The sequence below is a fragment of the Pyxicephalus adspersus genome, chromosome 5 (assembly GCF_032062135.1).
Source record: "Pyxicephalus adspersus chromosome 5, UCB_Pads_2.0, whole genome shotgun sequence".
In the NCBI taxonomy this organism is placed as follows: Eukaryota; Metazoa; Chordata; class Amphibia; order Anura; family Pyxicephalidae; genus Pyxicephalus; species Pyxicephalus adspersus.
The window spans coordinates 103840062-103864208 of NC_092862.1; the positions used below are offsets into that span (position 1 = coordinate 103840062).

Consider the following 24147-nt stretch of genomic DNA (forward strand, 5'->3'; position numbering starts at 1 on the left):
GTACTTCCCCCTTTTTCATCCCAATCAAATCTTAAATGTAATATTAGAATTATTTAGAATAATATGCTTAGCATTAGAATTATTATGCTCACATGGTGAGGAGTGGTAGGAAGTTTTTAATGACTCCTTACAACCATACAATTGCTCTTTCCTTTATCACCACCGGTCACCAGAGCACATAGTAAATACAAATGCTATGAAGGCTTGTCCTCCCTGACCCTGGTGGGAGATACTCCACCATTCAGCCCTGCTATCAGCTTCTTCCCTGATCATACGGCCTGGTATAGATAAATCTTGAAGCAGGAAGGAAACTGTATGATTATGCCTAATGATTAATCATGTTTTATTTCATTGCTTTATTGAGATCGGGATTATTTTTCATGATGTAATTGTATATTGCTCTGTTTTATCTAGATGATTTCATATCATTATCGCATGGTTGTGGTCATCTTGTTCATCTCACTTCCCCATTTACAAATCAACCATTACAATGTGAAAAGGTGCGTTGTAATAAATCTTGTTCTTCCTAACACAAAATTCAGCTTTTACAATGGCCACCATTTTTGCACCCTTTGTATGCTGCAATTTTAGCCCACAGAAAACTATTTCTACCATAAATGGGTCATTGTCATAGGAAAAAAGTTTCCCATCCTCCGCTAGCCACACCAGTAGTTGGAATGCCATTAGCTTGTATGGCATGAAGCATTTTATTAAGGGAGGGCAAGGGGTTAAGGTGCCAACAGCAGATCAGTGTGGAAGTGCAGTTAAGGAAGGAGCAGATGAATTGGGTCTTGCCTAACCATTTTGCTCTTTTTAGAGATTTATCTACTTCACTACCTATACAAATGAATAGTGTTACAGCCTAGCAGAAAGCTCTTCTGGAGGAAGCAGAGCCTAAATATACACAGCATTTGGGCTGATGGGCTTTCTGACTGGTAAGGTTGTGATGGTTCGATGCCAATAATTTATCAGTGCCAGTTGTGAAGTACATGGATGACTGGTTAAGGTGCAGAACTTGGGAACTTCTGTATCAAATGTTTGTCAAGAAGAACATTTCTTGCTGCTCAACTCTTATGTCATTCTGCAGTGCAGAGCTTAATATGAAGCAAAGACTGAGATTTGTTACTATGGGCAAACCTTATGTATATTATTCATTGAGTTTAATTATTCAGATTTGTTATATCACCAGTTCCTAATATGAACCAACCCATGAAAATTTCAGAAACAAGCTGCAAAAACCAAACTGTCCTTCCATATTAAGAACAGCTGGATGGTATGAATCTGTCATTCATGAAAAGCGTATCCTTTATTGGTTACAATTGAAGCTAGTACCCTATTCAAGTCAAATGTATATTTAGAAGGCTTATGTGTGTTGTTTATAAAGATACATTATATATTTTGCTTTTTAAATCACTTGCAGGTTTTTATACTGCCATCCAAGGCAGGACACCAGAAAAATATCTGACAACCGTGTTCTAGAACAAAGCAGTCAGTGGTAAACCTCTCATTCTTCATTCATGAACTTCTATGAGTGCAGAGATGAAGTTAAGGGAGTCCCTGTAGATCAATGGAGATCTAATGTTCAGGCTTCGGCAGAAAATAAAAATTAGTGGCCCGAGCATGTAAAGACTGTAGAATGTAGAGACCACAGCTCTTTAGTTGTCAGTACATATGAGTGGTAAGAGGAGGATAGGCTAGGGAATATCTGAGATAAGAAGAAAATAGAATCAGTGCAATTTGTATTTAATATTTGTAATATATTCCTTCAATTTGCATTGCATTAGAAGTTATTACAGACACAAGCTTAACAGAATCACTTAAACTGACATTTTTGGTAAACAGGTTTCCTTTACTTCCACTGTATTCACTTACAACAATAGCATCTTTTACAACACGTTAGTTACAGCATACATTGTGTACCATAAAGGCTGATATTGATTACCCGTAAATTAAAATGAATTTACCACTTAAAAAAATTAAACATTTATTCTGAAAAGGAAAAAAAAAATTGCATAGCGGCAAAATTATGTTTAATCTGTTCAGAATTTTATAACACAAAGGACGCACAGCTGCATTAACCCTTTCATCCCTGAGTTGTAAAGTGTGCCTGTTCTTCATAAGTGATGAAAGAAACCAGAATTTTATGTCACCATTTAAACTGCTATACCTCGAAGCAATTAAATATTTACAGAAAAAAACTTTTGTAGAAATTGCCAGCTCTCTGTGCAGGATGCAAGGAACATTTTCTTTACAAACAGACAACCATTTTTACTGCAATGTTTGACCATCAGCAGGTCCCAATCTATACAAAGTTTATCTCTTTATGTGATTGTTCATGAGTTACTGCCTCCTACCTATATCATGCCGATCTCCGAGACAAGCAGGTTCAAGGTACCATTTGTAAGTGCAATAGCTATACATTTATAACAATATTTAACGTTATACTTGACAAATCACTACGTGGTACGCTCTTCTATCTGCTTGTGATATTATCAACAAAGCTTGACTTATAATGCAGTGCAAAGAGGCGTAAATGTGTGAAATTGTTATAACACATAGCAGCAATCAGAGATCATCGTGCTGGGGTTTGGTCAATGAAAGCTAAATTCCAACTGGTGGTTTGGAGTTGGTGCACTTAGTACATCCTCCTTATTCTGCATACAGCTGGAAGTGGATACTCTATGATAATCGCTCTTATGACGTGACCCATGACAACTATTTAGTTTTTATTGGGATGAGTCCCAATTGTAACTGTGGAGTTAACAGAGATATATCACAGTTTATTGAAGTTGTTAAACGAGTCTGTTTAGAGCCAATGTTTCAGTGACTGGTGAATGCCAAGGAGTGAATAGTCGCACCACTCAAGCAGCACTATAATTGGCTGTAAAATTAAAAGAACTTGCCATTATCATTATTTTAGGGAATGTGGTTCTAGCTCCAAATGCAGTAGAGTCAGTTGCTCAGCCACAACAGAACTGATCCCTGCAATTCAGTTTTTGGTAGCAGTAACTTAACATTGCCCTTAAAAAATCACTACAATTAAAACAAAACATTTTAAACAAGTATTCCTGCAGCAGAAGATGCTTACTTATTCCACCCTGTGCTCAGCTGATGTCAGTTGGAAATCAGACATTTTTGGAGAGGGTCGGTCTCTATGTTCCCTCTGAGGTTCCTCTGCCAACCTCCATATCCGCAGAGGAAAGCACAGTGATTAGGAAGTCAGCAGTAGGAACCACTGAGCCCTGCGGAGGCACACGAGATTAACACTCCTTCAATTTAATTTCAGTTTCCCAGCAATTCCCAAGCAATTTCAAATTTCATTTAGAACAGAAGAGGTCAGACAAAATTTTGGCTCTTCATACTTAAAGCAATGTATATGGATGAAAGTGTGTATATCCTAAGAAATGCCCTTCCAAAGATTTATCAGCAATATAAATATTGCTTCTATGGCTCTTTAAAGTTTGACTAGCTGTATAAAAAATGGTTCTGCTTAGAGAGCTGACAACACATAGCAGTTCTTTGCACCATGGTACACATGTTTTGCAGTAGGCTTATTGCTAATCTATACCTGTATTTGTTTTTTGTTACCAAGTCACATTGAGCAGCTTACAACTGACTTGACAACACTTGAAGATGTTTATTATACCCTTGAGCTTAAACGGTTTGGTTGCTTGTTCATAAAATATGTTTTATTAAAAAATACTCTACCTCTCTTGTCATTTAAACAACCTCTCATTGTTCTGATGCTTAACACAGCTCCTAGAAATATTTTTGTGAAATTCTCCTTCGCAAATTTTTTAGGCTCAACCAACATTTCCAGCTCAACCAATATTTCCAGCTCAACCAATATTTCCAGAATTCTCTAAAGTTGGCTCCTGCTAGTGAAATCAGGTAATAGAGTGTGACCATTACCTGCTAGAATTCACAATGCTCTAGATTAGCGTTTTTCAATCTTTTAAACATTGAGGAACTCTTAAAATAACTTTCAATAAGAAGAATGATTTTTACATTGCTGGCTATTTGGAAGAATGTCACCCTTACAGATAGCCAACAAGATCATTGGCGTCACTTAAACTGACCTAAAAGGAAGTAATTGCTCAAGAAGGAACCCTGATTGAGAAACACTGGTCTACAGTCACAAATTGTGATCCTAAATCGATGAACACAAAAACATTTTTGTAGTTCCCAGACTGTTAATAATGATGCTTATGCAACACAGTTCTTTTTAGGAACACATTGGGGCAGTTCTAAAATAATTACAATTTAATCCCAGAAACCTGTTACACTCATCCACCAAACCAAATATTTGAGCACCTCTGTTTTATTAGAATATCTGTATGTGTATTGTCAGACTTCAGTGCACTAAAGTAGAGAGGGCTTTCAGGTCCAAGGTCAGAGTTGTATGGAAAGAATGAAGATGAGTGATATGATATGAGGCCAGCAGATGTGTATGGGTGAATCAGGGCCTCAGGGTCACAGTGTACTAGTAACTCAATAAAAATCAATCTCCTCTTATGCCTTGGCATAATAAAACTAGATGGCTTACAGGGATTGTATGGCTCAGAATTCTGGGTAAATAAATTGTCAAAAATCAAGTGATCTGAAAGCAGCGCTGTACCCAGACTGCTATTTTTTACTTCTACAGCTGCAAGGCAGGAAATGATTGCATTAAAATGAAATATTTATGTTAAAGATTTCTCTCCACTATTTGCAGTTATTAAATATCCAACAATTCTAAGAACATTAAGCTATTTTCTATTAAGGCAATAATTTCATATCTCTCATTTCTGTAAACACGCCAGATAAATCGGCAGCTGTGACCTTTGTTATCTGAGACTGGTCATGTACTACAGGAGTAAAGTCACACATCTTTCTAGAAATGTGTCAGCAAAAGCAGAAGTCTGAGATATATTTAATAAATGTGCCAAGTGGCACTGAAGCATTTTTAAACTGCTAGATGTTTTACTTGGATCAGCAGTAACAGAATCAGTATCTTTCCAAACTAAGAATATGAATATGATAAAATAAAATTCTAATTAGCCTGTGCTTTGCTTCACACCCCCCTTCCCAACAGCATGTTCACTATCTGGTCTTTGCCCCTATTGGGAAGCATGTGACCTGGGGCTAGGAGAAGGTACATAGTGTAATGTAGGATGGAGCTTACATGGGTTCTCCTCTCTTCATTAATGGCTGAGCAGAGGAAATAAAACACCCTGTGTTGCTTTGACCTCCAGGGGGTAACACACAGTTTGATCTTAAGACTTATTTCAGTTAATAATGATAATTAAAGAATGTCCTCCAAAATGACTTCAGTAAATTGAATTGGTTGCTGTGGGTTATTGCACTTTGAAAAACAACACTACTCTGCCCTATTGAACTTTTATTGATGGAATTATGAAATCCTGCATTTTGTATAATGTGACACAACATGTGCTGGTTTTATATTGTGTGCTGAGAGGTTAAAATCACATAAATCTACCTTACGATAAAGTATGAAGTATCAGACCATATGATAATGTATTTTAGATGCAGGTAAACCAAACATAGAGAATGAATTTTTCAACAATCATTTTGCTTTACTTTCTGGTACAAGAAATACAATACAGCTGCACCACTGATGCACAAGGTTGCCGAGAACCTGGTACAACAAATAGAGTTTGGGAAATCAGGACACAATGAAATTGGTATAATGGAATTACTGATTTATAAGCACGGTGATGGAAGCCATTAGATCAATTAGCGGCTACTCCGATGGCAACAGACCGTTCAGTAAACAAGAGGGAACATTTTGTTTTTCACATAGAAGCCATAAAGGGAACTCCAGGTGAAAAAGAACTCAAATCAAAAATAAGGAAAGAGAAAAAAAAGCTATTCACCGAGATCTTCTTTTTTACCTGTCTGAAAAAAACTCTGCAGATTCCGGGCATCAACATCATTGTTACACACAATACAAATGTAAATCCTCACCAATCCTCCAAAGAACAGGCAAATGGAATGACCACCAGTCCCACCTGTTATGTCATACATTCATGAAAGTGAATGCAATTCATTGTGTAATGTGTTTTTGGTGTGTGCTTCAATAAAACATTTGATGGAAAGACTGCAAAAAAAAAAAAAAGTACTTGTTTGACATTTTACTAAGTTGGTGGCTAAATCCACCCCATTTACTGCCAAAAAAAAATAGTACATTTGAAACAATACCACATTTGGATACTGCTGATTGGAGTCACAGATCATGGCAGTGCCATTTTATTAACATGTCAGCAGACCGTTACCATATTGTAATATTCTAGTCAACAATGGTCTACAACAGTGGTCCCCAACCTTTTGGGTCTCGCAAACCACTAGTTTCACAGACTCCGGACCGCGCATATGTGGGGAGCCGTGCGTCACTCAAAGAGCAAGAAACTTCCCCAGAGAGACGTCATAATATCAGAACCTGCCCACTCTCCCATCGCAGGTCTGAGCCAGAGACACAACCCACCCTGAGCCTGCAATGCGTACGGAAGACATTGTGCCCGGCTCTGGTCGGTGCACCCCCCCCCCCCCCATCAAACGGGTCCTTCCCCCGCTGGGGGGTGCACCAGCCAGAGCCGTGGCCCAATTGTCAGACAGCCACGGTTGGGGACCCCTGGTCTGCAACAACCAGCACTATCATCTGAAGAGGCATCACACCAGGGGCATTAACAAGCCAGACAATGGGACTTTGTTTAATAACCAACAGCAACCAATCAAGAAAAAGCTTTTCACAGTTTTGTGTAGTCAGACTAACAAATTTTTAAGCTAGTGCAATTTATATAAAATAAAATAAAAACCACATTGGGAAGCAGCCCAGAAAAAATGTATTCCTTGGTCATATGTTAGGACAGTTCCCTATACATAAACCTCCACCCTGGTAGTATTGCTGTTATCAGTCCGTCTGCTGTAAGCTTTTCAGCCTATACCACAAAAAAAAAAACATATTTAAAGTTTGTTATTGGCAATGCCATTTCCCTTTTATAAATCCAGGTGCCTTGCAATGTCGTAACTAATGGTATAGATAAAGACCTAATGGGTAATAATTGCAGTTTTCTTTATCGTAATCAAGTCTGAGCTGATCAAGTGCAATAACTGATTCTGCAATTTTATGAAGGTGATCAGATGAGATGGGTAATTCAATACAACACAATTTAACCCACTGATGATCAATTTGTAATCCAATACCTGATTTGTTGCAAATCCTTGTGTGTAAGGTAGTTGAGGACCATAGTGGAGAGCCTTTCTCTCAAGTTCATAGCACCACTCCTTACTGAAACTTTTTCATTCGGAATTACACTGAACAATGTGGTACTGTGCTGCCCCCTCCCCATAGGGGTATCAGTTATACTTCCAGGCGCTGTGTCATCACAACATTCAAATAAAACTAAGAGTAAGATATTTGAGAGACCATGTTTCATGGCCAGGATGTGAGGGTGAAACTTTAGGCTAAGAATAAGGTAAACATATGCCAAGCTACGGGCATTTAGTTTTTTTTATAATAAGCATTAAAGGGGACTTAAAAACAAGCCCCCCATTGACATCTGTAACAAGTCAACCGCAATATTATAGTTGTTCAACAAACTAGAATTTACTTCTGCTTTAAAATAAGATATTTGTAGCTACAGGGATCAGTGAGTGCTTGGTTTGAAATTATTTACTGCTTGTTAAGTATATATCCATAGCCTGGCCACAAGATCTTTTTAAGTAGTAGCCAGATGTTATAGAATACACCAACCTTGGCCAAAAGTGAATCAGTTTAAAATGGAGAAAACTGCAAATTGTACAGCTTCACTATGTTTTGTTGCTTGTATGTCATACATTGTGTAAACAAACCAACTGCTTCCTATTTAATGGCACTTCGATGGCTTATGTTCCCTGATTGTGGAAAAACAAAAAAGTCTGACATCACCGCTCAGGTACAGGCCATGAGCCCAGATAAGGTGCTCTGAGATGAAAGGGTTAATCAGTAAGAAGATATGTTCTCTTGAGGCATTCGGTGGCTGTCCATATATTCACACACTGAATGGACACCAGAAAATGGTAGATGTGGAAACTCCTACACTAATGAAGCAGAAACACTAATACAATTTCACATTATCTTTTTTTTTTTTTTCTTCAAAGTACAAAAACTGGATCTGTACCGTAAAACCATAAACTGTTTTGATTTTCAATTTGGCATCTAAAAAGAAAAAAAATATATATTATCAAGAGTTAAAGAAAAAAAAAATTATTGGAGATGTCCTCATCCCAGCCTAGTTCAAGATTCCATAGAAGGACCTTTATAGGAAAAAGTTCTATTGGCTCCTGGCTATAAGCATGTTAAAAAAAAATGAACGCGGGACTTAAGCTGACTTTGGCCTATATTATGTAATGTTCAACATTAGGAATGGCAGGGCACAAACGTGTTTTTGTGCAGCATTTGAAAAATCCCTGTGTGTGTCCTTATGGAGAATGTTTGGCACACAGAACTCTGAGGAAATTGTCTTTATTCGTCTTGGCCAAATCTAAGGGTCCAAATATCATAAAGATCTAAGGCGTTAAGGCCTACAAAGCCTCCTCTCAGGATAGCCGCTGTAGATGTCCCCTTCTCAGGTCACTCCATTCATACAAGCAGGGAAATAAAGCTAGAAAAAAAAGACACCAAAGATTGAATACATAAGTAAATATAAAGTACAAGAGGTGATATGTAAACAAACCATAACATTTGTGGGTAGGTATGTGAAAGCAGCAATTAGGTAACACAAGATGAAATAACCAACATTGTATTTAGCTTTCCTGTGCTGCATGTTTTCAGACATTTTAGGGTTGAAAAGGCTTAAAGAAGAACCCAGGTAGTAATTTTATTACCTAGGATCAGGGGAAGTGGGATAAATGATGCTGGTTGTCATTTAACCCAAAAGACTAAAAACTGATCCTAAATACTTAGCACTTGGATAGCTAATCCCAGCAATTAACAGCGATTTGTAGCTATCCATTTATTGGCCCTGATTTATGAAAGCTCTCCAAGGCTGGAGAGAATACACTTTCAGAAGTTTTTAACTTAATTTTTAAAAATCCATTCAATGTTTTCTGGGTCACCCAGCTTCACTTCTAAAAGTGTATTCTCTCCAGCCTTGGAGAACTTTAATAAATCAGGGCCATTATCTCTCCATCAGCAATTTTTAGTTTTGCCTAGCAACTTGAAGGTGAATTAACAATGAATACCATCAACTATCTTGACACAAAATGCTGTCAAAATTTAATCATTAGGCGATTACAATAGAAACTACTAAAAAAAAAAACAAAGAAAGAAAGAAAGGAAAAAAGCAAGAAATCACTTAAAAAAGGGTGAAGGAATCACTTTGTATTAATTATTCACACGACATGGCTCTTAATAGCCATATTTCCAGAAATTTGTGTGAAAAGAAATACTAAACTAATTGCTGGAGGTGAAATTATAATTGGTCATTAGGTGCCCTGATAGGTTACTGTACACAGTAACAAACAGTAGAATTTTCCCTAGAATTTTTCTTTTAGCTGGGTGGGGAGAAGTTGTAGGTGGGTGATGGCCCTGCATTGTAGCTCAACTTTTTAGTAACCACCAAACAACAGCAAAGTGGTGCGCCTGACTACAAGGGGCTGGGGAGAAAACTGACCTCGGCATTGTTGGGGGTGGGGTAAAGGAACTCCTTTTTTTTGCAACAGGCGACGTCTTTATATAACAAAATATCCAAAAACTGCTATTATAATGTGGACATTTAGGTAAATGTCAGTAATTATCAGAATAATATTTTTTTTTAATTTACCTATCGTATGGGTCATTCAGGCTTTAGTCCGATGGATGCTCTGGACAAGATCTGTTTACTTCAAACCATTCATCTATGCAGCTGGAAGAAACAAAAGAGTACATCAAGGGATAAAATTAGATATGATGATGTGAAAACATGAAATGAGTAGTATCGTTACCATTCTTGTAATTTTAGAAAACCTACTACCTTCCTTTTTTGGAGAAAGGAACTTCATGCAGCTTCTCTGCCACAAAGCATTGTGAGAAGTTGAGGTCTTTTGTTCCTGGAAGTGACTGCGCCATGTGCTGAGCATGGCATAATAGCTCATAGGTTTGAAGTAGAAAGCGACACGATGGAATGTCTGCCTTCATGATCTTATTGCTGACAATTATCACATGCTGCTAGGAAAGAGGTTCCCACAGATCTAACATGTCACACAACTTCAGGTACTAAGATGCAAATTACCTCTTCCTCCATCATAAGGAAGTTAGGTGAACCCTAAAATAGCTTTTCTAGATTTTAATGGGTTCTCAATTTAAAGAATTATTTTGCTTCCTTCCAGAGTCATTTCTTAAAACTGAAAATTTCCAGAATCCTAAATGTTCAATAAAGAATCTCAGCCTTTAATTGTGTCTTCCTATTCCCATCACACAGTGCAAGTTCTCTAATATCATGATATTAATTCTCAATGTCATCTGTGTTAATGAACCAATTAAAAAAAAAAAAACTTGCTTTGTCAACTACTAACAATCTAATTTGTTTTAGAAATCAACTCTTCTATAATAACTCTTTAATGGGGAAAAGTTTCTTTGGATAATTTCCCTACTTATTGGTAGCTTGTATACCATATGAAGAGTTGCATTTACATCTGACTTGGTCATGTCTGGGGTGATAGATTTTGCCTGCAGCTCTAGTACAAGAAAAACTCAGAATCTTGGGGGCCGCAATTCAATAACAGCACACAGTGATTGGACATGCTAAAAGATATCGGAACATTGCTGTAAGAAAAGGGGCAAAGTGCTCACTGCAGCGTTTTCCTATGCAGACTGGTGGAGAATATTATAGAGAATATCATATGGGGCCATTCTATGTCAGAATGATTGAAATCACATAGAAAGAGGTCCTAGAAATGTCTATAAACATTAGATGATAGATGACTGATTCATCTGTCCATGAACTAACCTCAGACACCACTGGTCTAAGTCTAGGGGGAACTAGGATCACATAGGATATACAATGGTGTTGTATCATTCTCCTCCTGATAAGCTGGTAATGAAGACATCTACAGCACTCATCTTCCACATCTTTCCAAGTCATACTGTGTGACTGTTTAGATCTACGAATGTCCAGAAAAGATTACTGAGGTAATCAGTTTATACCTTCTTCTGGGAATCTACGTGGACATGTCAGATACCACAAAAGATTGTTTCCAGTGACAATTGTGGGACGTCCACTAGACTTTTGTATGAGAGATAAGTTTGCAAACACTTCTCAATATTTTTAGTAGATAAGATGAAAATTAGGACGTCCTCAATCGATGTTTGATTCATAAGTCAAATGAACACTGACATATATTGCCTGCTTTTTCCCCAGTTTATCATCTTACCTCTCTGCATAGCCCTGCTGTTTACTAAAACAACACAGCTCTGCCATTTTGTTGTTTTTTTTTATTGCAGACTGCAGGGAACACGCTCATTGGATGCTGGATGTTAGAAGTGTTTCCCCGCTAATTTACAATAACCTTTTGAAGCGGTTGGAGACAAGTGAAGTAAAAATCAACTGGGCTGGTTGATGCTGCACAAACAAAACAACAGACATCAGGGAGAGATTATTTACCTGTTATGCAGCCATCAACCAGTGATTGCCCAGCATTACATACAATAGGACCACCATATGAAAATGAAAGTGTAAGTGGCTGAAGTTCAAAAAATATATATATTATAAATATATACTTCTATTTCCATGGACAGCTTCAGTTTTCCTGCATTTTTCACAAATTGTACATTTTTTTTATGCATAAATAAATGGTATACATTGCCATAAACCAAGGTTTTCTTCTTCTTAGTAATATTGGGGTTGGTTCCTTATTTCATCCACATTTTTTTTTTTTAAAAGCAGCATTAATCCGTTCTAGCCACTAATAAATACTAAAGCAGAAAAGGGAACAGCGATAATAAAGTAATACCTTCCAGTGTTTTCATAACTCAAAGTTCCTCCTTTAGGCCCTGACTGAACCAAAATATATTCTCTGTATACAGATACAATGTAAACTATAATGTGTACAGGTCCATTAACATTTCTATTATAAACAATGGACTCCAAGAGCAAATAAAAGACACAAATAAATGTAGCTCTGTTTGTATTTCATTTGTGTATTTAACCTTTTGCCTCAAGTTCAACTATAAGAACTTTTGATGAACATGATGAAAGGTAAAATCTCTATGGATATTGTATTTTGTGACATGCCAAGAAATTATACATGCAAAATTCACTCCTGTTTATCAAAAAAGAAAAGTTTGAGGTAAGGTTATTCCAAATTCCTCATATTATTACACAGTATTTATATAGCGCTGACATATTACCAGTGCTTTACAAAGTGCATAGTTATGTCACTAGCTGTCCCTTAAAGGGGCTCACAATCTAATGTCCCTACCATAGTCATATGTCTTTATTACAGTCTAAGGCCACATTTGGGGGGAAGTTAATTAACCTAACTGCATGTTTTTGGAATGTGAGAGAAAACCGGAGTACCCAGAGGAAACACAGGGAGAACCTGCAATATTGTCCTGGCGGAGATTCAAACCTGGGAACTAACACTGCAAAGGCTACCACTGAGCCACCATGCTGCCCATATGCAGTAAAGCCTCATCTTGCAGTTAGTGTTGTCTCTGCTATCCTATTTATTCTATTATATTGGAAGTCATTCCTGAGCACTAAAGAACAAGCACCCAACCAATACATGAACGCTGCCTATGGCAACAGACAGCCATGACATGGGAAGCACATGGGCTCTGTATGGGGAGCTACAAGGAAGGAGATGCGTAGGGTTTTCCTGGTAATAAAAGTGAAATTGTACTGTAACACAAATATTTACATGTATTTAGGACCAGTTAGTAACGCCTACCCTTTAATTCGATAGTTGCCAACCTTTTGGACCTCACGGACCACTAAATTTACTGACTCCTGACCGCGTGAGGAGCTGGGTGTCACTCAATGGGGAAGAAACTTCCCCCATAGTGACGTCATGATGCCAGAAGCCACCCATTCTCCCATCGCTGGTCTGAGCCTGCCATAGGACAGTGTGTCCAGAGACACAACCTGCCTTAAGCCTGCGATCCATACGAGGGACATGGTCCGCAGCTCTGGTGCACCCAAAATTTCTTGCGGACCACCAGTTGGCGACCGTTGCTTAAGTTAATTTGAAGCAAAACCTAACATTTCTGTGAGGTACTGTATTTACTTCTGTGACCTATGAGAAATCATGGAAGGATGTCACTGAAACAGGTGGGCCCAGACAATAGTCCATCAGGATCATTCTGAAGACAGGATTTTTATGACAGGCAACTCAGTGCAATCTCAGAAAACACAAATACAAGCTAATGAAAAAATGAACCATAAAAATAATAATAATAAAACACTTACCCTTTGTGATATATACATAGGCAAGGTAATCTGGCTATTGTGTCCCCTTGTTGTAGGTCCTCCAGACATATTGTACATTCTCCGGCATCTTTACTGAGTACATCCTCTGTTGGAGGAAGATAATTGCTTGTTAGTTTCAATACAATGTAGCAGCATGCAATCCATTATCATTGGTTATTTGATCTATAGCCCTGGGACCAGGATCTGACACCAACCTGAAGTGTGATGGCATCACGAATGTCTTAATAGAAAGATTCCCTGTGAGATCTCTAATTATTATATATCAAATATGGGTACAGTACATCAATATTAACCAGCAACTGGGCCTACAAACCTTTCTCCAATAATCTGTTGTATTAATAAGAATCTCCACTCCAGAACTGTTATGATGCAAGTTTATGGATGACCTGACTTTTGTTTTATACTTGTATGCCAGGTAAGGGGACAAGTGTCAGCATGTAAGGTTATCCCCCTTTCCTTGACGTTAGGCTAACAAAACAAAAAAACTGACATATACCAATGTGCTACCAGAATTACATAGATGAAAACAAAAGACATTGGGCCTAATTTAATAAAGTTCTCCAAAGCTGGAAAGGATACATTTTCATCGGTGAACTGGGTGATCCAGAAAACTTGGAATGGAATTCTTAAAAAGTAATTTGCTATATGCTATCCTGGACCAGATTCATTCCAGGTTTGATGGATCACCCAGGTTCACTGATGAAGGTGTATCCTCTCCATTCTTGAGGAGCGTTAATAAATCAGTCCCTTCATCCTAATCCTGAAGCATGTTCTCAAAGTCAAAACAACTTCTATAGTATATTTGCATGCCTGTAGTCTGACCATCTCCATGTCTGCAGTCTGACAGCTTTCTGTAGTTTTTATTACATTAAACTTTATGTGTGGCTCTTTGGTGATGTCAGCATTATTATTGTTACACCGTATTTATATTGCACCAACATAATACACAGCGCTGTACAAAGTCCATAGTCATGTCACTAGCTGTCCCTCAAAGGGGCTCACAATCTAATGTCCCTACCATAGTCATATGGTAATGTCTTTATGTATGTTAATCTTGGGATCCCCCAAAATTGACCCAGTGTAGGGTCAATTTTGGGGGTAAGCCAATAAACACTATTTGAACGTACACACACCCCATTTAAACCAAAACGTAAACAAAGCAAATTTTTAAAGCAATTATATGATTATTATAGGGGTTACAATTGAAACTAAACAATTTACAAAATATTTTATTCTTGAGTTATCCTGTAAAAACGGAGTTTGGATCTATTGCTTTCTATCTCCTTTGCTTGGTGTTGGTCTTCCCATTGGATCAGGATAACACAGGGCCTAAGGGTGCAGAGTCAAGCACAACATTTGTATCTAAATAAGCCTACCTAGTTTTTTTAGGATTTGTTAGAGGGAGAGAAAAGTTGAGAGGGAAGGAAAAACGTGAACCTTAAACTTGCATGTGGTTCAGTGCCAAAATGTTATATAATGTATATACCCCAAATAATCCTGACAAATTGGTATTCATGACATAGAAAAGGTTAGAAATCCCTGGCATTAGAGCACATTCTTCCTGACATGTCAACATTATAATCCTACTGAAGCATTTGTGCAGCAATTCAAAACATAAAGGTGTTGGACAGAATACAAATGGTGGCCAGTTCCCAAAGTATCCAGTAGATGTCACCAGACACAAGGAAAATGACTTGAACAGTGTGAAAGCATAGCATAGTATTAGATGTGCACCTAGATAACAAGTATAAAGCCTGTTATCAGCACAAGATCAAGATCATTCATTTGCTCTTATTCTATATAGTGGTGGGGAATTTTCCTACATCCCCTTATAATGCTCTTTAAGAAGGGACATTCACTTGTGGTTATGATATTTATATGTGAACAAGCCAAAATTTCCCAAAGACAATAAAAACAAAAACTTGGCTATGATCCCAACCTTCCTTTCCTGCTCTGTTAAAAGAATGAACAATGTAGTGACCAGAGTTTGCGTTTAGACTTTGGGGGTACCTGACCAGGTGATAGTTAATAACAGTGGCGGACATAGCCAACAACGGGCCCCTGTGCAGAACAGACTTGTGGCCCCTGTGGGCACCCCTGTTGGCTGAGGAGGGTGCTGGGGCCCCTGTGCAGTAGCACACTTTGCACTTATCTCTCTACCCCTTGGAAATAACAAACTTTACTGTCACCTTATAGACTAGCATAGACAAACACAGCTCCGGTTAATTTTCAGCTGAAACAGACTTTAGGTAGTGTCTATCCGTTGTTATTTACCCTGACATTTAGACATTGTGATTGTACGAAACAAGAAAAATCTGAAAAATGTTAGCTGACTTCACATAAACAAGAAGGGAAGTACACGATGTATGACATCAGATATCTCGAGACATATCAATGGTATTTAAAGGTCACCAGGCATTACCAAGGTATTACCTCAACAAGCTGTTTATCCAATGCACAATATAATAAAAAGAAAATGTTGAACGATGCGGCCCATGAACTGGCCAATACTCATTTTGGAGATAATGTACACTATGTATAGTAAATCAGATCATATGATGACCGTGTACATGTGTGTGACTGCGTCTACTAAATCAGTACAATGCCATAAGATGAGGCGTTATTCACATATATTCCTTTCACATGTTCTAGCCATGGATGTCAGATGATTGTCACTGGAAATGATCTTTCATGATAGTTTCTAGTGACAGATGAGTGAAAAAGAGCTGTACACACAGCACCATTCTGTTTAATGGCTAGGGAGGGGGAAGGAAGAGTGAGCAGCACCCCACTGTGCTCTCCTCCACAGAAATGCACAGTGGTTATTCCTGATTGGTCGTTCATCAACCATTGGTCGTCGTACACATCAGAATTTTACCTAAGACAAGCACAGCTATTAGCCTTTGGCAACTATTATCTGGTGTGTGTACGTAGCCTAAGCATTGATTGCAGGGTTTTGATTCGACCATTCGTTTTGCTATGGAGCAAAGTCTGGTGGTATGAGAAGCCAATTTTGGCTTAAAAAGTGATTTCTAAAACGTACACAGACACATAACTTTATTTCTGGTAGTGCCAATATAATATTAGTCCCTTAATAAACTATTAATTCTTTCAGTCCGTAAGCATTTCATGGAAACCATTCTTGCATGCATAATTGGACCCATAACTGATCTTTTCACATGGTAACTTCATAAATACCTGTATGTAATGTAGGTGTACTATAGTTTTGCTATTAGTGCCAATTCAGGAGAAAAATGGAGAGCAGCATTCAAAATATTCCAACATCTAAAACAAGTATGTTTCCCATGATGGTGATGTGGGAGTGTGTACTATAGATGACAGAAATGACGAAACTCTCCCAATACGGCTAAAATAGACCTAACAACCCAACAATGGGTATTTTTAGAGAGAAGTTTGATAGATTCATGTGGTGATAATTGCAAAGCAGAGGATAGGATGTACCATAAACAGACTATAAGAATAAGGCAATGTACACAAGTCAGATTATCGCTTCAGGACTGGTGTTGGATGAGAATCTGACACGTGTACAGAGGACGTCTGACATCGTTCATGGATCCAACCCGGCAGATCCACGAACGACGAGCAATGAACAAACCCAATGCAAGTGAAAGGGGGGGGGGGGAGCAGGATGCTGCCCACTTGTTCTCCTCCTCCCCTCTCCATAGAACAGAAGAGCGCTGTATGTCCATCCTCCAGTCTTTTATCATTGGAAAGGATGGTGAAAGATCCTTTCCAACGTCAAAAATCTAGCGTGTGTATGCAGCCTAACTTTCTTGCCTTTGCTGAAGCCTCCTCAGCCATTTCCCTAACACCACCTATAAACATAAGATAACCAACTCACGATTCATGTTTTTTAAAAGGTTCTGCCAGACACGCCTAGCTGAAAGATTTAGACGGAAATCTGGTTTTCTCCAGATGCAATATCGTTCTCTATAATAAGATAATATAATTCTCTATATAAGTAGATTCCAGTAGTGCCTGCTGCTGAATCACAGAGTAAACCTAAACCTAATTAATGAAGTTGAAATTGTAAAAGATGTAAATTTTTATTTAGCTACCCGTAGACATGAAAAAACTAATGGATGTCAGGATCATGCCTGCAAGTCCAACCACACTTCAATGTCTACTGCTGCCCATGCACTTAGCATTTTTGTGGTCTCCATCATATTTCATGAAAGCTGAACTCCAGCCTTACCTCCAGTCTGCAAGCGCCTCTCCTGCACAGAAATTGCCTACTATACTTTCCTAAAATACATATAATTTATGTGAAAGGTTTAGAAAGAAACCTTGATCAGCAGTTATGCTTCTGTCTATAACCCTACACAACATGCCCACAATGCATTACCAAAAATAAAATAAACAAGTAATGGGTAGTACTTTCTTATGTTTAGTTATTTAAACAGCTTTAAATACTGTTTTTAGGGATATTATCGCACCTAAAACACATAATAATAATAATAATAAATTAGGGCTGTTGCTGTATAGAAATCAATATTTATAGTTCCTGGCATTGAATTATCGCAATATATTTTTTTGTTAAGGTTATGTGAAATAAAATTCTTGCAGCTGCACATTTAGAATGTGCATTTGCAGGACATCTTAGAAAATATTTAAAAAAATTAATAGGAATATAAGAAAAAAAAATTGGGGAGAATACAGGGATTTTACTTGGTAACAAGAGATTTCCTGAGCACTACGGATTATCTATGGAGACTAATCCCATAATTAGTTGTGATAAAACGTTTCTCCGTCAAGAAGTTCTTCGGAAGAAGCAGAGGAAGTTGAAACTTATCAAGAACTATGGCCTTTGAGCAATATTGAATAAATTGTGTTTTTATGAATACCGAGTGTTATTTACAGTGGTTGTAATGTTCTGTATGTGTTTTTCCAAGTTTAAACAAAATATTTTTTTGGAGACACCACAGCAAACACTTCTTTGCCTTGTCTGATGATGGATGAGACCCCAAGTCATTTGGCCTGGTGGTAGATTGAGCTATGAATCTCTTGTAAACAACATGTTTTTCTGTTAGTTCTAACACAAAAAATATTTAAAACTACCATATATTCCCTTTAAAGATGGAAGCAGCTAACAAATCTTCTTGATCATTACTGAAAAAAAACTGGAACAACCACCGTGCATGTTTGTTATGGATGCTATTTGCATAGTTAGGATTAATAATACAATTATTTAGGTCAATGACCGCGCGTCATAATTACTATTGCTTTATCACAAATTAGTAATTTAAAATAATTGAAATAATTGTTTATTTGTCTATAATCATCACATGAATCTCTAATGGAACTGAACAGTCTGATGCCAAATATCACTGTGTGTGGGGGTGTATACATACAGTTATGTCCATAAATATATTTGGACAGAGACAACTTTTTTCTAATTTTGGTTCTGTACATTACCACAATTAATTTGAAATGAAACAACTCAGATGCAGTTGAACTGCAGACTTTCAGCTTTAATTCAGTGGGTTGAACAAAAAGATTGCATAAAAGTGTGAGTGTGTGATAATGTACAGAACCAAAATTATAAAAAAAAAAAAAGTTGTTCCTGTCCAAATATTTATGGACCTAACTGTATACACACATACAATGTTTTGTTTTAGCCAGGCAGTCCAAAACAATAAAATAATTAAAAAAAAGAAAATAGCTAAACAGACCTGTAAACAGTAACAAATGGCATACATGTCCACACTTCTCTTTAATCACTGTAAATTTCCAGATCCAATATCTATTTTTATAAACAAGCCAATGAAATATTCTTTAAGTTAACTGTATGGTCATATGGGCAGCACCATGGCTCAGTGTTTAGCACAATATCTGCAAGGAGTTTGTAAGTTCTCGCTGTGTTTGTGTGGGTTTCCTCCCAAATTCCAAAACATGCAGTTAGGTAATTGGCTTCCCCCCAAAAGTGTACTTAGACTGTTTTAATGACATATGACTAAGGTAGGGAGGTTAGATTGTGAGCCCCTTTGAGGGACAGTTAGTGACATGACATGGATTTTGTGCTGCATAATGTCGGCGCTATATAAATACTGTGTAATAATAATAAGGGTACAGGTACAGTAGATTGTACAGCACACATTCAGAATAAGCACCTTTTGCTAGTATATATCTATGTGGGGTACATATACTTAGTGGGGTCCATAGTAAATGTGGGGTACTTTTTAGTACACATCACACTAAACTCTTGTGAGTTGGTGCTAATAGAGCTACTTTTGACGCTATCAGTGGTTTCTAGTTTTATGCAGCCATCTAACACACCTGAAAGTATGCAGCAACATGAAGAAAAAGCAAAGGAATCAATGTTGTAGGTGCTGGAAAGTAATATATATATATATATATATATATATATATATATATATATTCAAATGCTGTTTACATTTTAGAAATTGTCTAAAGCAGTCTTATCTCAATCTTTTTAACCTTGAAATAACTACTATCTTGATGATCCCTGATAATAATAATATCCACAGCTCAGAGTACATTCATATTGCTGGCCAGTAGAAGAATGTCACCCGTACAGATAGTCAAAAATATCACTGGTGTCACTGACCTAAGAGGTACAAACAGCTCATTGCTCAAAGAACCCCAAGCAACACCTGGAGGAACCCTGGTCTAATGTATTTTAAACAACTAAAAATGATCAACTGTCATCGCTGATAGATAAATATTCTCTAGCAAGATAGAAAATCATGTGTTTCTTTACCTAACAGCAGGAAAAGATTTCTAGTAAGAGATCATAATATGAACCATGCAATGTATGCCATATATAAAACTTGGTTAGTTCTAAAAGTCCCAAACTTTTTAAACACAATTTTCAGAAGTGTTGCAGTGCAGTCAGCATCAGGAAGCAAAGAATATATTTCAATGCAAATTTTATTTCAGTGTTGGGTACATTTGTGAGATTTAAATCATATGAGAATTTCTTATATCTCTCGGGTATTCTATTGATGAAATCTTTGCACTGGTTTTCAGTGCCTGCACACTTGCTTGGACTATAATGAAGGGTTACCATTTACTCTGTATGATTCTGATTTTTGTTCATATAATGAAGAGTAGACCAGGAGGTGCAAGAACACATGAAGGTGGATGTTAACACCACAAAGCCTCAAGTGGAAAGGAGTCAGGAAGGGATATCTCAACATTGTAATATCCAATATATAGCAAACTTAGGTCTAGTATAGTTCACTAAGCTTTACCTATATCATCTGCACAAAATATCCCTTTTCAGGTTATACAGCCATTTTTATGGAAGTACATACATTTACACAAATAAGGTAAAAAAAGTTATCTTTGGTAACACATCAGTTGACAGATCTTTTAGCAGATAAACAACATTGAGAGTTAAATGACCATGAGCAAGGATAAATGGAAGAAACACAATGAACTTGAAAGTGGGTTAGCAAATAAACGCTAAGCAACGATTCATTCTCATAATGCCATGAACAATCGCCGTCATTTTTGTCTCTGCTTTAGATCTTTAATTATAAGCCATTTCTGAAAAAAACATTAGCTTGCATTCTAAGCAGAGGAAACAAAATAATACAACTAAAAAAAGAACAAGTTATCTTCTCACATCCAAGACAACCATTATGGGGTCATGATGACACCGACCATAATATATAAAAATTACATAACGGAGTCACAAGGCATATTCGTCCACATGTGTGAAAAGATGCCTGGTAAGTTTCTTGGTGGGTTTACCAACCATTTAGATTTCTTGACCTTGCTATGGGCATCCTGAAATGTTATTTTACCTAATTTCTGTATCAGGACCTTCTAATACAATTCCACAAAACAAGGACAATTTATGTATCTTGCATTTTCTGGTAAATTATACCAACGTTTGTGCTTTTTATTTATATTCTCCATGTCACCGCAGGCTAGCATAACAACTAAGAAACAAAAACACTTACCATTGTACGTTATTCTTGGCTTTGTTAAGCACATCACAAGATGTAAGTCCATTTCGTCTGTGGGAATGAACTTTGAACACACTGGGCACTTGAATCCTTATTTAAAAAAAAAAAAAGAGGAAAAATACAAAGAATTAATAAAAGACAATGTTTAAAATATATTTATAGAAACATTTTATTTTAAATAAAGACAGAGAAGAGTTAAAAGTCTATGTGGACTGTTTGACCAGTGTTTAAATGCAGCATGTCCATGTTTGAAGTGTTAAAATGTCCAACAAAAACCGATAAACGTTCCAAATGGCCTCATAAAAATGCGCTTATAGGCATTTTCAAGTGTTTTTTTTACCTATTCTACATCTTCTATAACACATACATTGGTTTGGACTTTATAAATCCTTAACACATCATACAAAAGCAGTATGGGCATTTATAAGCATTAAAATCGTCCTCAGTTTCAATTTATAGCATACAGATGAAAACAATGTGGCAATGCCATGAAAAATCCAGCATAATGTCTATATAAATATCTGCAACAAAGCGGCACACCGAAAGCCACCATTGTAAGTGAATATGTCTCGAATTTTTCCCACTAGTCAGACCCCAATGTCTTTAAGTGCAGGGGGTAGAAGATGACTGGCAGAAAAATAGGGGAGATTTAAATGTTTTTAATATTGCAAAACACGTGGCATCGGGAATAAAATGTAATCATTGCAAGTATTTAATATAGTTTTTGAAACACAGACCTGGAAAAGGTATGGACACAAGGAAAGTAATGGAAAAGGTGAGACTCCTGATCTACATACTTGCTGAAAGTTATGAAAAAAGTGGGCAATACAGCCAGGCAATGAGCATTTTCTAAAGCAAACTAGAACACAATAAAATACATAGCATGGATCTTGACTTGTTTTGGCTTACGTGACCGCCTTAATTTTGTTAGCTTACAGAGTTACTCTTTAGTGATAAAAGCCAATAACTAAAGGAGATGACAACAATACTGAACATCTGTAAGCCATGCTGGGTTAAGGTTCTGTGCTCTGAATAATGTAGAGGACCTGTATGGGGATAATGTCTTTTTTAACAACATTTAATTCATGCTCCAAGTACCAACCAAGAGGCTCTAAAGAAAGGTAAATAAAAATATAATATTTGTTGTGTTTAAAATTGCTGGCAGGTGACAAAGTATTAAGAATCCGAAAAACAAAACCAAAAGTTTAAACCTGAACTTATCACCATTATCTAGTTATTAGTGTATTTCAGGAGTTAGGAATCTGGTTGGACAAGCTCCAAAAATTGCTAACCCAAATTCTTCATCATGTATCTGAATGAAGGAGTAATTCTTGTGCTTCCCTCAGGATGAATCTGGCAGCCATACAGCACTGAAGAGCTGTCCAAAAACCATCCAGACAGGGACTGAAAGTTCTCAGAATGATGTAGGCGTTCTATGCCAACTTTTATGCAATATTAGAGCCATAATGGGACTGAAAAGCCTTTGCAGCTACAGTGCTACTGTTTTATTCAGATTAGGCAACTCAGTAGGGCATATAAAGCTGCACTTACAGAACAATGCTGCTAAAATATTGGAAGCTACATGCAATCCAAACCGCACTGTGAATGCAAATAGCATTAGGGACTTAGGAAAATTTGTAAGTCAAGGACAAAATAAGGCAACATTAACGCAGAAGGCACGTATATACAGCAAGAATGATCTGTACAACATAATCACACAATGTATCCATAACCTCAGGTACTGTCACTTTGTATTATGTAGGTACCAGGTAAGACATCACTTGGGTTGTCTATAAAGTATGCACTGGCTGTAAACCAGAAGGGTGTTTTTTCTATGTGTTTTATAATATATGTTTATGCCTATTATTTTATATCTGAAAATGTAATATAGGTTTTGTACCTGTCTGCCTAAACAGGGTGGTGTGTTGCTCCTGGCGATTTCAGTTCCATGCCACAACCCACATGAATACTTTTGCAACCACCATCACTGGTCTTTACATTATATATACACCTTTTATGATCCTTAGGATTTCAATAGAGGGTTTCTCACAAACTGGAGTACATATGAAGGCTTTCACTGGGTTTTAATTACACTTCACATGCTAAAACTATTATAGTTGGTATAAACAGAAGCCCAATTGTACTAAAGGCCTCCACCCTGAATCTCAGTGGTACCACAATTCCAAATGCAGAGTTGAATTTTTAAATGTTTTTGTTTATTGTCCTGCACCTGGTTTTGGAGTATTACAGCTCAAGCAGCAATACCGACCACCTCTCAGGTGCGGTCCCTCGTAGTAATTCTTCACAAGGTGTCCTTACTTATCCAGGGGTAAACAACAACCAGCATTATTCAAACCGAAAAGTTGAGGGCATCCTATGTAAATTCAGAAGACAAAAGGTCCAACCCCTCGAGGGTTTACCACAGCACCCTGCAAATTAAGGACCCTCCTGAATAACTACTTTCAAATTTGAATAACCACCGTTTTTGATCAAACAGCCTTAAGCTTTATTTTTTTGTAAAATCAAAGCCTAGTTTTTACTACTTCAGGCACAACTCTGCATGACTGCATCTGAGGCGCTTAAAATGGGCGTTTCTTAAAGTGAAGCTTTTAATTGAAAGTAATCAGGGATACTCCACAGATATTTTAACTTTGTTTTACTTCCATTTCAACACAGAATACAGCTTTGCCTTGTGCCAAAGCTAAGTTTCTCTCTATGTTTCTGAAACCCAAGCAAAAGTT

At 37.2% G+C, this 24147-nt stretch overlaps 1 protein-coding gene across 1 annotated transcript in view; it reads right to left on the minus strand.

The window, feature by feature from the left end:
- Positions 1-1727: 1727 nt before the first annotated feature.
- The window catches only part of ZNRF2 (zinc and ring finger 2), a 76169-nt gene continuing 53749 nt past the window's right edge, over positions 1728-24147 (minus strand). The window contains exons 2-5 of the mRNA XM_072412340.1: positions 21401-21496; positions 13428-13533; positions 9804-9884; positions 1728-8642 (exon numbers count right to left, since the gene is read on the minus strand). Coding sequence (XP_072268441.1) covers positions 9827-9884; positions 13428-13533; positions 21401-21496 — 260 coding nt within the window. The 3' untranslated portion in view covers positions 1728-8642; positions 9804-9826. The remainder of the gene's footprint in view (positions 8643-9803; positions 9885-13427; positions 13534-21400; positions 21497-24147) is intronic.